We start from the raw sequence: 15,323 nt of genomic DNA, 5'->3' as shown, positions 1-15,323 counted from the left end.
TTAAGATTCACCAAACTTCTCCATGGCATTTGTTCAGAGATGGGTGATGTATGTGAGAAGATCTCCTGTTGATTGGCAGTGATGGAATCAATACTGGTGGTCGTTTATGCCTTTGAGGTAGTATAGCAGCTGGGAATTGATGGTTCTCTCCATTAATTTAAATAGGTGAGCGAGATTGGGCAGCAGTCTGATGGCAGTGATTTATCGCCCCCTTCTTGGGAATGGGTTGAATATAGGCCAAATTCAAGACTGTGGGATAGATGCAACATGGGATAGGAGTCAGTTCTGATGCACAAACTTTCAGGACAATTGGAGGAATGCCATCAGGGCCAAGAGACTTTTTTGTGTGTCTAATTTGGGCAATATTTTTTGATCTGGCAAAAGGATATACAGGACACTGTATATTGGGCATCTGGAATGATTGGGGGGGGGGGATGGAACCATCTGGGTATGATAGGGTGGGAATAGTGTTGGGCAAAAGTTATGACCAATTGCTTTGGCAATAAACCAAAATGGCTTGGCTTCCGTTTGGACAGGCTGTGAGTTTGCTTTTTGCTCTTTCAAACTCTGTTTCGGAAACATTGATAGCTTGCAACAATTTCGAGCTTGAGACTAAGCACTAAAGGAGAATGGAGTTCTCGATGTGAGCCAGCTTTGGCACATTTTTTGGAGAGCTAGGATTTAGTTAGGAGATGGCAGTTCATAGTAGTGTGGGGAATGTATGTTTCAATGTAGTAAGGATTACTTCTGTACTACATTTAGTGCATATATTTGGGTTGGAAACAACAGATCAACCATGGGAACAGGGCACAGAAGGTATCCCACTCGGCACTGTTATAATTCCAAACTACTCTTGTATGGGAGTGGCTATGAAAGCATTGTTGCACGGAGGTAGAAGGATGGTCTGAATTACCTAGGATACCCTACTACATTCACTGTGTATTTGGAAGGGTCATCAGTGAGGAAGAGATCTAAAGTGTTTGGGAAGTGGTTCAGATTATCTAGTTGACATGTGAACAATTTTTGTAAGGTCAATGGTGGTGGCAAATGTTTCAGCATCTCTGCCTGCACAATACTTAGATCTGTACAATTGGAGGAGGAAAGCCAAATGGTGTTGTGGACAATAAAATTTCACTGTTAGGGAAGTGGGACTGCAGAAAATCGATTTTTAAGGAGAGGAAATTAAAGAGCTCTCTGAATCCTTGGTGCTATGGCACGTCCTGTGCAACCATCCAGGGCATATACCAGAATGTTTGGTGGTTAAACAACTCTTTAATAGTGAAAATCTTCTCATCTGTGAACAGGATATCTCTGTGTCTGTTGTCTGTATATTGCTGGAGAAGCAAGTTTGATTTCATCACCCTGATGGTATGAAGGTCAGCATTAAAAATACAAAGACAATGAAAATAGGTAGAATTGTTGAAAATGTCAACTGCGTTGTGAACGGAGAACCTGTTGAACAAGTAAAACATTTCAGCTACTTAGGCACGATTTTTAGTGAAGATGGTAAATTAAATATGCAAATGAACAACAGAATCAACAAAGCTGGTATGGTAGGAAGTCGAATGAATAAATTTTTATGGAACAAGTCGGAACGCTAAATTAGCTGTATACAAGATAGTGTTCAAACCATCCCAAACAGCCAGGACGTCTATATATGTCCAGCTAAATCTGGATATGATTCAGCCCACCTGTTGAAAGAACATGGATAAGAAGAGCAATTTGGCTGTAATGCTGTTTAGAAGGTGTGATAATCCCTCACGCTGAAGAGAACAGTTAATCGGATGATCTCACGTTCATAGCTGCTTCTCAGTTGCCTATAACAAGAAACACACTTTCTTGTTCTATACTGTGTAACTGGATCTTAGTTACATTGGATAGACTAAAAATATCGAAATTATTTATATTTTTGTTTCCTCTTTTTATTGTACAATACAATTTTAATGTCTGGACAAAATAAAGATCCTTGCATAATTTCTTCACTTAAATATTGCCTTACCTTGGAGAACTAATTTCATTTTTAATTTTTTTGTGATAATTTTTTTCTAATCGCTTACTCGAGAAAACATTTTCTTTGGTCTCGAAGAAATTAATTCACAATTATTATTTGAAATATTATTTTAAAAAAAAGAAAAGAAAACCAGCTGCCGATGTTACAGATTACATTATTTTTGTTCAAAATCATCGAAATTGAATAATACTTCACGGATTTCCTTTAGGATGTGCTTGATCGATTTCAAATAATTATTGCAATAATATTTCAATAATTATTTGAAATATTATTTAAAAAAAAAGAAAAGAAAACCGGCTGCCGACGTTCTAGATTATATTATTTTCGTTCAAAATCATCGAAATCAAATAATACTTCACAGATTTCCTTTAGGATGTGCTTGATCGACTTTGCTTTATAGAGAAAAACATGAAATTCTTTAATCATATCACTAAATTTTTTCTTTATATAGTAATCTACTGTTGTTTATACTTTCACTTTCATGGTGTTCCTTGTATAATTGGTCATTACAAAATGAAATTAATAGTTATGATTTAAATTTATATGTATATATTTTCTGCATAATTCAGATATTATACTTAAATTTTTAAAGTAAGTGATACATTTGCTTATATTTTATCATTCAAAATATGTATATCGAATGTGAAACTTCCATTCCATATGTTTACAATAGAATTGAACTTTATTTCGCCTCTGAGAGTTTTCCCCCCCCACGTTGCATTACTATCACACACCGAAAACTGTTATGAAACATAGGTACAGTTTTTATTTAATTCGTTATTTTTCTCTAGTAATTGTTCCATATAACTTTAATTTTTCAATTCAGAAACTATGTGGTGATTATTATAAATTAGCATATTATTTCTTCATCATTACAAAATTCCTGCCATGTACCCTCAAGGGGTGTACAGGATATGACAGTACTACATGAAAAAAATTACATCATTACTAACTTCCTATCTACAATTTTCCTCCAAATCAGTCTGTTACTTGTCAAGACTCCAACATTATCAGATTGCCATTCAGGCCTCTTATGTTGATAGTACCGATCTTTAACTCTGGTGATGTTGAGTTGGGGTGTGTTTTCAGATTTGTTCCAGTAGCTGACTTTTCGCTGTTCGCCCTGGTTCCCTGGCGAAAACAACGGGGGCCTTGTTTAACCGGGCGACGCCCCAGCCAGCATGAAATTTTGTCATGTTGTACCATCATTTTTTATTTTGGTTTAACCAATAAGAATACAATTTGGTCGGCTAAATCCCAAATTGCCAGCCCATCCTTGTTCGTTCAGTATCCAAGTAGATACCCAACAGGGTGCACCACGAGAAGGTGAGGATTGGACATTAGGTCAGAAGCCCTGGTTTGGTTCTCCGCATTCCTTTAAAGGGTATGTGGAGGTCTCCTCTCAGTTATACAGCTTTGACCCTTAAGCACCCCTCATATTATTTCCTGATTATTATAAAGCAGGAAATTGTGTAATATTTGATAATAGGCAAAATTAATATTTAAAATCACTGTCATCTTACAGATGCAATATCAGAATAAAGTAAGACAGAAAAACCAAACAAGAAATTTCTGCATGTAAAATATTCAGATATTGCTCGAGGCTCTTTAGTGTGCTGCCTACTGTGCATGTTGGGGGGGTTAGTAATCTCCGTTAGCTAGAGCTTATTACTTGGCAGAAAGGAATAAGTATGAAATAAAAAATGTTTCTTTTCAGGGCCATCAAAACTGTCCTTTTCAGGACTACAAATATTGATAGAGAGATACCTGAATATACTGTTTCCATTTCATCTTGAAGGCGAATTTTTAAGTTCTCTTATATAACACAGAATGATATTTTTGTATTTTCAAAGGAATAAAATATAAGAGGAATTGGAATACTCTTTCCAGTTCAAGAGTAACTGGAAAGAGTATTTCAGGTAAACTATTTCACCAATAAATAGAAAAAATAAAATTAATAAATAAAATATATAAATAATAACGTGAACATTTTCACCTTGCCAACACTCAACATTTATGTGATATGGGTTCCAAATTTCTTGTTTTGCAGAAAGTTTTGTAATAAAAATTTCTGATATAATGAAGTTTGACAGAATCAACAATATTATTACTACCTTATTTCTGTTTCTCGTGTGGGAGAAAAATGGTAAAATGTCACTCTTATAATTATATCAGATGTTATAATGGCAAAAATAGTAAGAAAAAAATCATTTGCACTTTCTCTTCAAAACACAAAGAAAGAACATTGTAAATTCAACCGCTTTATTTCTAAAGGTGGTTGAATTTCTTTGAAAAAGAAAATTCTACATATTTTTCTTCTGTTATCTGATTTTTTTTCTTGTAGTAAAAAGAAGAAATCACTACATACAACACAGAGTATGCAGGAGGGAAAAAATCTGGAAATTGATTATATTATAACGAATAGAGAAATCATGTCAGAAAAAAATTATTCACATAAGATTCTAATATCAGCAGACGTAACATTTTAGGAAAGTAACTAAACTTTGGCTACTATTTTACGCTAAAATGAATGGGCACGTTCCCCAAGTGATTTACGTTTGTAACAGCTGTCTTGCGAATGATTTATAAAATATATTCTCTGAAATATCTGCAGATTGAATAGGTCTATACCCCCCCCAAAAAAGAGATGATTATGAAACGCATATGCACCTTTTCTTTTAAAATAATTCAAATCCTCTTTTTCAAGATAATGTATGAAATAATTTATAATTTTTCGATAATAAAAGTGAAACCGATCGTTATAAATTAAAAAATTATTTTGGCATAAATAATGTATCAGCATGTAAAAGCAATGTCAGTATTTCTGTTAGGATATCTGTAATCAACAATCAAAAAGAAAACAAGATATTCTTGATGTATTCTGCACTATAGCTTGGGGCACTTTAGTGTTCTCTCTTTCCTTTCTCAATAGCACCGAGAGTAATAAGCCTTTAGCTTTTCCTCCAGCTAAGAGGATATTATCAAGTATTTCTAAAATGTAGATTATTTCAGAAATAGCAACAAGCAGCAGTAACAGAAGTAGTAATATTTAGATTTTTTTTAAAAACAAACAAATATAATACTACTGAACGTTCTTTTGTGTGGTATGCATATAAACAATTTTTCATGGTGAAAATATAGCATATTATTTCTAAAATTTCAAATAATTTCAGCAGACAGTAGAACAGCTGATTTTAGATTACAAATAAATAGTAGAGAATTAGAAGCTTCATGGTACAACAATCTGATTGCCATATTTCTTTTGTCAAAACAGTAAAATGAAGTAATAGATTTTGAATACTGTCTAGAAAGCTTTCAAACCTGTAGAAATTTAGAGTAGTTATGCAATTAAGTCCCAGGAGAGGATAAGAAAGGGGGGGGGATAAGCATTAGAAAATTCAAAATTAGCAAAACTTTTCAATCATTCCATATATGATATTTTTCATATACTTTCAACATATATACAAGGATATGCACTGGATATTATCGTAATGTGCATAATACAAAAATAAATAAATAAATAAATAAAAGACGAAGGTGAAGAATCACTGCTAAAATATCATTAGATATAAATTTTTGATACAAAAAAGACTCACAATCAGAAACTGAGTAATGCAACTTAACATTTTAACATTTGTTGTTCATAAAGACAAAATAAAAAAAAAATCGTTTCTAAAACTGAAATGTAATGATCCATATAATGGTACTTGGCTAGGAATGAAAGCAAAGGACATATTTATTTCAATAAATATTATTTAAAAATATAAATATTTGACATAATATTTTCAAAGCAAACATTTGAAAATTCTGCCTGTTCGTAGGACCACTGCTACTTTGAAAATTTGGCATCTGTAATCTTCTTCTATATATGGAATTGAGCTGTTTTCCCAGTCTATTGCATGGTTAGAAGTTGAGAAAACAACTCAATGCCATATATAGAAGATGATTACAGATGCCGAATTTTCAAAGCAGCAGCAGTGGTCCTACGAACAGGTAACCTGAACAGAAATCAAGGAACAGTATTGAAAGATACATGAAAAAATCTGATTAATTCATTAAGTATAGCAGAACTATAGTACGCCAAAAACTATGTAACACATATTCACAATAATGAATGAAGCATCTCGCTTCATGCATACATTGTCATGCGAGCTGTCAAATTTAGTTGCCTAACCATTGTTAACGGTTTACTGTATTTTTTCGTTTTTTTGCATTTATTATTTTCTTTCACCTTTTTAGTCTTGACAAAGCTTGACAGTATGATAGTGAAACTAGTCGACGTTCTTGTACATATGTGTATTAAACCGATGGTCTTACAATCAGAATAAGTTTTTACGTTTATTTAAGAAAAGACAAACACTTACTCGCATGCAAAATTAAACTTCGTGGACACTCACTACTTACATGTTACTCACGTTACGCCAGAATATGCTGCAACACACTGTTCATTATGTACAACGGTATATAAGTTTTGAAGTGCATAAAATAGTAAGAAACTGCATAAAAAAGATACGCATAAAAAGAGACCTCCAGGGAGTCAGGGACTCATCAAGATAGGCCACATACTACACACACACACACACACACACACACACACACACACACACACACACACACCAGCTATCATACTTATTCTTGAATTCATTCACACTGCTTGCACTCACAACATCCAATGGCAATCCATTCCAATAACACACCACCCGATGAGAGAAAAATCTAGCCCTCATCCCCTTCTTAGCAGCATTCATTCTTAGTTTCCAAAGATGCCCTCTTGTCCATTCCCCACCCTAAATTTATCATAAATTGAAAAATTTCAAATGAAATCCTGTATGACCCCTTCAGAAGTTTTGTAAGTCTCAATCATTTCACCCCTCTTTTTCCCGTTTGCTAGTGTCTGCAGTCTACAAATTCACAATCTGTTTTCATAATCAGTATTCCACAATCCTGATATCATTTTTAACACTCTCCTTTGCACTCTCTCCAATATATCAGAATCACAACGGAAATCAGGAGACCAGACCTGCACACAATAATCCAAGTGAAGTCTTTGCAATGCCTTGTAAAGAGACAAAATGACATCCTTATCTTTATGTTCATCCATATGAATGTTCGTTTCAACACTGCAATTATCTTTTTAGTTGTATTTGTAATCTTTGCTACATGGCCCCTGAACTTCAACTTCCTACACTCGAAGATCGCCAGCCCCAGTTTCTTCTAGCATAATCCGACCAATATAATATGAAATTGGATATGTAATCATGCCAAAGTGAATGACTTTACATTTACTGACACTGAACTGACATCCATTTTCCATGCACACGATTCCAACCTATTAAAATCATTCTGCAAGTACTGCATATCAGCAGCATTCCTTATTACCCTACCTATCTTTGCATTATTAGCAAATTCATGTATGTCGCTTGTCAAATCCTTTCCAAAATCATTCATGTATAGACTGAATGATATTAGAAATATCATTCAGTCTATACATGAATGATATTTCCAATTACTGATTCTTGTGGTACTCCACTAGTTACCTTAAATCTTGTAGACTCACATTCCCCATATACCACTTGTTGATATCTGTCAGTCAGCAATCCTCTTATCCGTGCTAATATTCTATAATCCAAACCCATATTCTCCAATTTATGCTAGTCTATCATGCTGTATTCTGTCAAGAGCCTTAGCAAAATTGAAAAGTATCATGGTGCATCCATTCCTCTTGTCTAGTTCAATGCTAACACTGTTATAGAATGTGAGCAAATTTCTAAAACATGACCTTCCCTTAGTAAACCCATGTTGCTCATTGCAAAGTAGAGATTCACCATCAACCCATTTCTGAAAGTGAGCCCTAACCAATTTTTCCAAAATCTTCATCACTCCTGAGATACACTGGTCTTTGCACTACCCTTATGCAATGGAATTACTATACATTCTTTCCATTCCTGTGGAATTTTCCCTGTTCTGAGACTTATATTAAACAGCCAGGTTAAAGAAATAACCAGTTCAGCTGAACGCTCTTTTAGCACACATGCTGATATCCCAAAGTCCCTACTGCTGAATTCTTATTCAGTTTGTGCAACGCTCTAATATCTCATACACCGAATTTCTTCTTCCAGTGAAGAGGTAGCAGTGAGCGCAATGTTGCATACATCAGGTTGATAGCATTTAACAAAATGGACAACCATTAGTTAAACATCCTCTTATGCATCTGTAACCCTCACACCATCTGCATTTAGAAGAGTTATTCTTTCATATTCATTCTTTCTTTTACTGTGGGTTATCTTTAGCATGCAGAGCCAGTTTCTTTTCATACTAAGACTTAGCTTTCTGTACAACAGTTGACTATTCTAGCCTGCTTCTTATAATTTTCATATTGCACATCACCCTTATGCACATGGTATTCCTTCCACATCATCCTTTTCTTATGAATCTCTTTTAAAAAAATTACACATCCATTTGACTCCTACCCTATTTATTCTTAGAACTCTCGGGACACACAGATATCGCATCATTTAAGTATTGTTTAAATGAGTCCTATGCACTGTCAATATTCTTCCCATCCATCAACCAATCCCATTTCAGTGAACTCAGTATACTTCTCAGTTGGTAATAATTTTCTGCTTTTTAATTCAGCATGAAACCTTTTCTGAATGGAACATTCATAAACTTAGTCACTTCCCAAGTGAGTACCACATGATCACTGTCACCAACCAAGGCAGAATAGTTAAATCTTTAACTGAAACTCTTTAACTCAAATCTAACACTGTTTGACCTTGAGTTCCTTCTGTCACATGCTGCTTGAGGAAATTGTCCTGCAACAGCTCAATAAATGCATTTTCATTCTTCTTATGAGATTCTACTGCTACCCAATCAATATCTGATAATTAAAGTCTCCCATTATGGTTACTCTTTTCGTGCTCATCTTGTCTATTTGGTGATGCATTTCTTCATCATTAGCAACCGATCCACTAGGTCTGTAACAACACCCCACTATGTAATCGATCTTGTTAGATTCCACCTCACACTAGATGGCTTCAAACTCACTGCCACATGAAATACGATTAGTAGTAGTAATAAATCATAGGTCTAAACTCTGATTCATTATGTTACAATAGGAATGTAACAGTGGTTCCTTTCCCCATTCCCATTATAACATAATGCAGAACTTGAAAGCGATGGGAATGGGGAAGGAACTACTGATGAGCAGGAGGTATATGAGGTTTTAAGTAAACTTGATGTCAACAAGGCCATGGGACTTGAAGGTATATCACCACATGCTAAACAGACCACAGTAGAGGTGTTAAACATTCGTTTAACGCCTCTACAATATCTTCCTCAGTGTTTATCATACTCTCATCATCACCTTCCCATATTCATTCTTCCTTCTACCTGGCCACATATCAAAAAAACTTCCTAAGATTTCTTTTACAATGTATATTACTTTTCAAGTTGACCACAGTAGAGGTGTTAAATTTTCGTTTATCACCTCTATAATATCTTCCTCAGTGTTTATCATTCTCCCATCATCACCCTCCCATAATCATTCTTCCTTCTACTGGCCACATATTGAAAAAACTCCCTAAGATTTCTTTTACGATGTATATTACTTTTCAAGTTGACTATAAGCTCATGTTGTAGAATGGTGCTACAGTGAATCCACCCTTCACGTAATTTTTTTTCCCCTCTATGAAACAGTTAATAAATATTAATAAATCCATTGTTATTTTCAAAACTGTCAACATATGCTCTCATCCAATTGTAAAAATTCAGTTGCTTGCAATTAACTGCAGAACTGATTTTAGATATTACGGACCATCTCATTATTCCTTCTCAAAACAGTCACTTATAAGTTGGAATTATGTTATTCATTTGAATTTCATAATTGTATTACAGTCTCTCATAAAACTGGCGATATTAATTTTTCTCTGATATTATGTGACTTTCCACATTTCACAATCATTATAGCTGTACAGGAAATAAGGAGTCTTTTGTCTGATTCTGAACATTAAAATACTTTTCCTTTAAATCATGAAGAATACTTCATGAGATCTAGCATACTTCTTTGTAAAACATTCATTTAATAAGAATATGTTAGCAAATTAAGCATACTGGAAATGGTTCAAGACAGAAATGAAAAACATTTTAAATATTTAAACTGAATACTGTTAAGGTATGTTTTGTGTGTGTGTGTGGCATTGAAATAAGGGGCTTTGGTTTATTTACACATCACAAATACTGAGGTGTTAATATGAGAATAGGAGTAAACATAGCAACTCAGTGACTAATGTACTAGGACAGAAAAAAATGAAGATGGCACCCACTAGTTTGATAGTAGAAATAAACTTTATGCCAATCAGAGTACCAAACCAAACACACCATTTATTTCTTAAATATGCTAAGCAAGCAAATTGAGTAAATGAACATCTTATGGTCTCAGATAAAATCTACATAGAATTCTGAAAAGTTGAATTAAATTATGGTACTAACTGTACATAATACTTTTTGGAAAAAAAATTCTTTAGTATAGCTGAATGGACTATGAAAAAAAGTTTTTTTCTCCTTTTATTTTAGAAATTCCAATCAAACAAAAGAGCAATACATTCTTTTATAATCACTGTGTAAACCATAGTATACAATGCAGATGTGATTAACTGTCCACGTCATAAGCAGTATCAGGTTTGTAAACCAAGTTAATTATGACAGGCCACTGAAGTCTAACACGAAAGAGAAAATGAGATAAAAGACAACTCTGATATTTAATTTGAAACAGGAATGTTTTTTGACAAACACCAATTCTGTAATCCTCTGGTAGGTTTCAAATAATGGTATACAGATTACCTTTTGAATCCTTTTGATTTAGAATGAATAAATCTGTCTAATCTTAAAAGATAACAATTCTAGTCCCTTTGCAAAAAAAAAAAAATCTTGGAATAACGGCATAATAAAAAAATACTATAAAAACAAATATTATACACAACTCACCTAGCTAGTAAAACACAGCTGACATTTTTGATTTTTCCTTCAATCAGAACATCAGATGGCTATAAAAACATTAAAATTATTCAAATATATGATGAGGAGCAAATGATAAAATTTGATAAAAAAATTTACTGCTTATTAGCAATATGTGTTGCATGATGATTTGCTCTAGACTATCTTGTTGTTATTCAGTACCTCCATGGAGTCAGGAGACTCGCACACCACTCCTTAAACTCATTCACTGCCCTCACCCTTTCATGCAATGTATTCCATGTTTCAACCATTTTCCACATAAAAAAAAAAGTGACTTTCCCCTCTTACTCTTTCAGTGATAGCCCCTTTTCCTACATATGAAAAAATCTCTCAATGCATCCAGTAAATTACTTTTCACAAGTTTCTATGTCTTGATCATATCATCTCTTTGTCTTCTATCCACCAAATTCAGGAGATTATGCCTTTAGTCTATCCTTACAACCAACTTTCCTAATATCACATCATTTTTGTTATCTGCTTTTGTATCTTTTATTCCCAACAAATCATGATAACCAGATCTCAGCACAGTAATCCAGATGTAGTTTGATCAGGATCATACAAAAGACACTGGGAATAGCCACTATTATTACTGCTAGTTCAACACCTTTCTCAGTACTGAAGCAACCCTCTCAATTGCCTATCACCTTTGCAACATATACCCTGAACTTCAAATTCCTAACATCATCCCAAGATCTCTTGCATCCTTTACTTCCTCCAGAATAGTTCCACTAATACAGTACTTGTGGATGCTAGATTTCAAAATCTTACTTCAGCTGTGTTAAACTAATGTCTACACTCATTTTCCCATCATTCCAGTTGAGCAAAACTATATACAGATTGACAGTTCAGTTAACCGATTGATGAAATTACCTGAGTAAATGCAAGTTTCCTGACACCTCTGGGGCAGTCAGTGATATGATATGATACATAGTCTGTACAACACACACACACACAGCCACTGAAATTCCCCATAGATATAATATGAAGGCACAGTAGCCTTGTCTTGTCCTAAATCTGTTTAGCTAGCTCCAAAAGCATCAAGATACATTCATTCCAGTCTTCTCCACCAGTCCTGGGGATCATCATCTAGTATTTCAACAAGCCAGATTGGAGAGATCTGGAGGCAGAGAGAGAGAGAGAGAGATCTTAATGTTTAGGAAGGTTCATGTCATTTCTGATTTTATAAAACAGACAACCATGGGATAGGAGTAGAGCTTAAGGTACCAGAAATGGTTCTTATTGTTGAGTTGTGTGTCCACAACAGTCATGTGGTGACTTCGGCTTGAAACACTCTGGCCCAATACATTAATCCATTTAGAAACAATGCTTGAAATCATTATGGAAATATCAGGAATAAATGATAATAGTAAAAAAAAAAATGATCTCTGGGTTTGGAATTAGATCACAAATGATTATTATTATTTTAAGGTTATTATAAACTTATAATACATTTTATACCATAGGTAGGCTAAACCTTTTTTTTGTCATTTTTTATATGTATTTTTGTAATTTATTTATTTATTTATTTTTACATAGTCCCAGAAACCCTGCTCTAGAGACCAAACATGGAACTTTTTCAAGCCATTTCAGGCCTCCAATAAGCAGGGTGGTAGTCTCACGAGTGGTTAAAGTACCCGCTCTAACCACTCGGTCAAACAGGTCAGCATGTAAGATGCAAACATTGTAATAAGCAAGACAGAGAAACTGAAGGTGGGATTATGGATGCTAATGAACACGGACTATGGAACTATTCACAGAAAAAGGATACAGTAGAAACTGAATGTGTGTGTGTGTGTGAGAGAGAGAGAGAGAGAGAGAGAGAGAGATGTAGATTGATTGATTAACTTATGGGTTTATGACAGAAGGACAGAAAAGGTTGCTCTGCACCAGCACACAGCAGTATACAGGGTATTCATGGATAAGTATATAGTTTTAAAGAGATAAATTTAGTGAATAATATAAAATATACACTATCTATACCAATAATTGTTTGGACACTTGAGCAATTTACAATTGATACCAGCAGGCAAACCCTAATATTGGGTATGTCCACCTTTGGCTTTGATCACCTCCTGCACACTTTGAGGGAGGCTTGCCACCAATGTGTGGCAGATATCAGGTGGAATTTGTCTCCATTCCTCCATCAAAGCAGCACTAAGTTCAGAGACAGATTGAGGATCGCTGCTCTGGACCTCAATCGCAGCTCCAATGCATCCCACATGTGTTCGATGGGGTTGAGGTCAGGACTCGGCACAGGCCAGGGCATTCATTTTTAATACTCATCTCTTCATACCATTCCATTAACAGCTGTGGCTTTGTGGCATGGGCACTGTCATCTTGATAGTCCCATAAAAACTCCACAGTTTAGGTGACACCTGATTATCCACAATATCAAGGTACTGAGCTGCCTTCATGGAACCAAGGATAACGACTAGAGGGCCCATTCCAAACCAGCTGAATGCACCCCACACCATTATTCCTCAACCACCAAACTTTACTGTGAATACAACACACTGTGGTAACATGTGTTCACCAGGCTGCCTCCAGACTGGAACCAGGTGAACCTTGATTCACCACTCCATAGTACAGTTTTCCACTGGTCAATTGCCCAGTTCACATGCAATTTTGCACCAAGCTAGATGAGCCGCCTTGTTCAATATTGTGATGTTTGGCTTGTGGAAACCCAGTAAATGGAGTTCTTTTTGTACAATGTTAGTGTTCACTCACCATGGTGTTACGGGCACTCTAGAACTCATCACGGATGGTCTGTGCTGATTGTAGCCGGTTTTTGCGTGTCACCTGTTTTAATACCCTCCTGTCCCTATCAGTCATTTTTGGCAGCCATCCTGGGTGTTTTCCTGCACTAGTGATGCCAGAGCATCTCCATTTGTTGATCACATCACCAACCATTGATTTTGGATGCTCCAGTTGAGCGGCAATGGCACGTATGAACATGCCACCAATGTGACAGCCCACGATGACACCTCTCTTAAAGTCACTGAGTTCATGTTATGTTCCCATACCACCTGTATTCAACTACTATGATGAAATACTGCTTCCTACTATCTGTACTCTGGTTTTTATGTTATTAAAAAGGGTGGAATGTTCCATAACTTCAAATAAGAAGGGTGTCTGGACAATTACTGGTAGATAGTGCATGTACAAAGTTATAAGTAGATAAATCTCTCTTTTAAGTGAAGTACTTGCACTCCACCAGAATATGACTAATGGTAAGATGGGTGAACAACAGCCCTCAATAACAATGCATGAGATGACTGACCTGTGTGGAGCCTAGCAAGAACAACTTCCTTGCTTCTGTTCCTACATTGACTAGACTGCCAATGTTTAATTTCAGTTTTAATCTCATGCAATTTGTTCATTACTGCTTCCTGACAGAAGTATTGCCACTGGGCATTTAAATTTGATTTTATAACCTGTGTGTAAAGGACTGTTAAATAGCATCAGGACAAAGTCTGAGCTGATCTAGCAGCTGAGTCTGTGATGCCATTTCCCTTAATTCCGATGTTGCTGAGAAACCAACACAACTAAAATTAACAGTCTTTATTTTGTACAAGAGTTGAAGCACCTTACCCAGCACTGGATGTGGATTATACACCGGAGAGGAGATAGCCCATAAATAACTCAAAGTGGTTGTATAAATTATACACTTTTGGTAGGAGTTTTCTTTGTTATGCGCAAGCAGAATGGCATGCAATTCTGCCGTATAGTTATTGCAATTGCATGGGATCTGGTTGGAGATTGTAATGTTAGGAAACATAATAGCACAGCCAACAGAGATCTCTGATCTTGAACCATCAGCATAGATGGGCACAAAATCAGAGTGGGCTGCTCTCTGTGCATTGAACAATTGAAGGTAGACAGATGAGGGTGTATTATAAGACTTCTGTAGTTGACAAGGTGAGAGGTTGCAGGTGGGGTGCAAACCTGCAATGGAGGAATGCTTGGTTCTGGTAATGTTGTCAACACTCATGCCAATAGCTTTCATGACCTCTTTAAAGTGCATAGCAAAAGCACAGATGGCGGTCTGACATGTGATACAGAACCTCTCAATGGAGAGAAAAGAGACTAGCCCATGTAAGATGATCAGGAAGGGACTTTATTTTTAGCTCATAATTAAGAGACAAATATTTTGTCTCTTAGCTAACCAGTAGCTAATTGGATACTCTGATGATGGATCAGATCCAATCCAAACTAGAGCATGTTCTCTCTTGCAGAAGTGATGTTGGGATGCATAATCACAGCTTTGAACGTACAAGTGCATGAAAAATGCAGAGCA

At 35.5% G+C, this 15,323-nt stretch overlaps 1 protein-coding gene across 1 annotated transcript in view; it reads right to left on the bottom strand.

Moving 5' to 3' along the window:
- Positions 1 to 15,323, bottom strand: part of LOC150094426 (S-methyl-5'-thioadenosine phosphorylase-like) — a 97,382-nt gene that overhangs the window by 68,920 nt on the left and 13,139 nt on the right. Inside the window, exon 3 of the mRNA XM_090412315.1 lies at positions 10,997 to 11,055. Within this exon, the coding sequence (XP_090268441.1) occupies positions 10,997 to 11,055 (59 nt within the window). The remainder of the gene's footprint in view (positions 1 to 10,996; positions 11,056 to 15,323) is intronic.

This window comes from Typopeltis vanoorti, chromosome 22 (genome assembly GCF_054136105.1).
Source record: "Typopeltis vanoorti isolate ZY-2024b chromosome 22, IOZ_Tvanoo_1.0, whole genome shotgun sequence".
In the NCBI taxonomy this organism is placed as follows: domain Eukaryota; kingdom Metazoa; phylum Arthropoda; class Arachnida; order Uropygi; family Thelyphonidae; genus Typopeltis; species Typopeltis vanoorti.
Note: the sequence above shows the minus strand (reverse complement) of the source record. Positions and strands in the feature narration are given on the sequence as shown.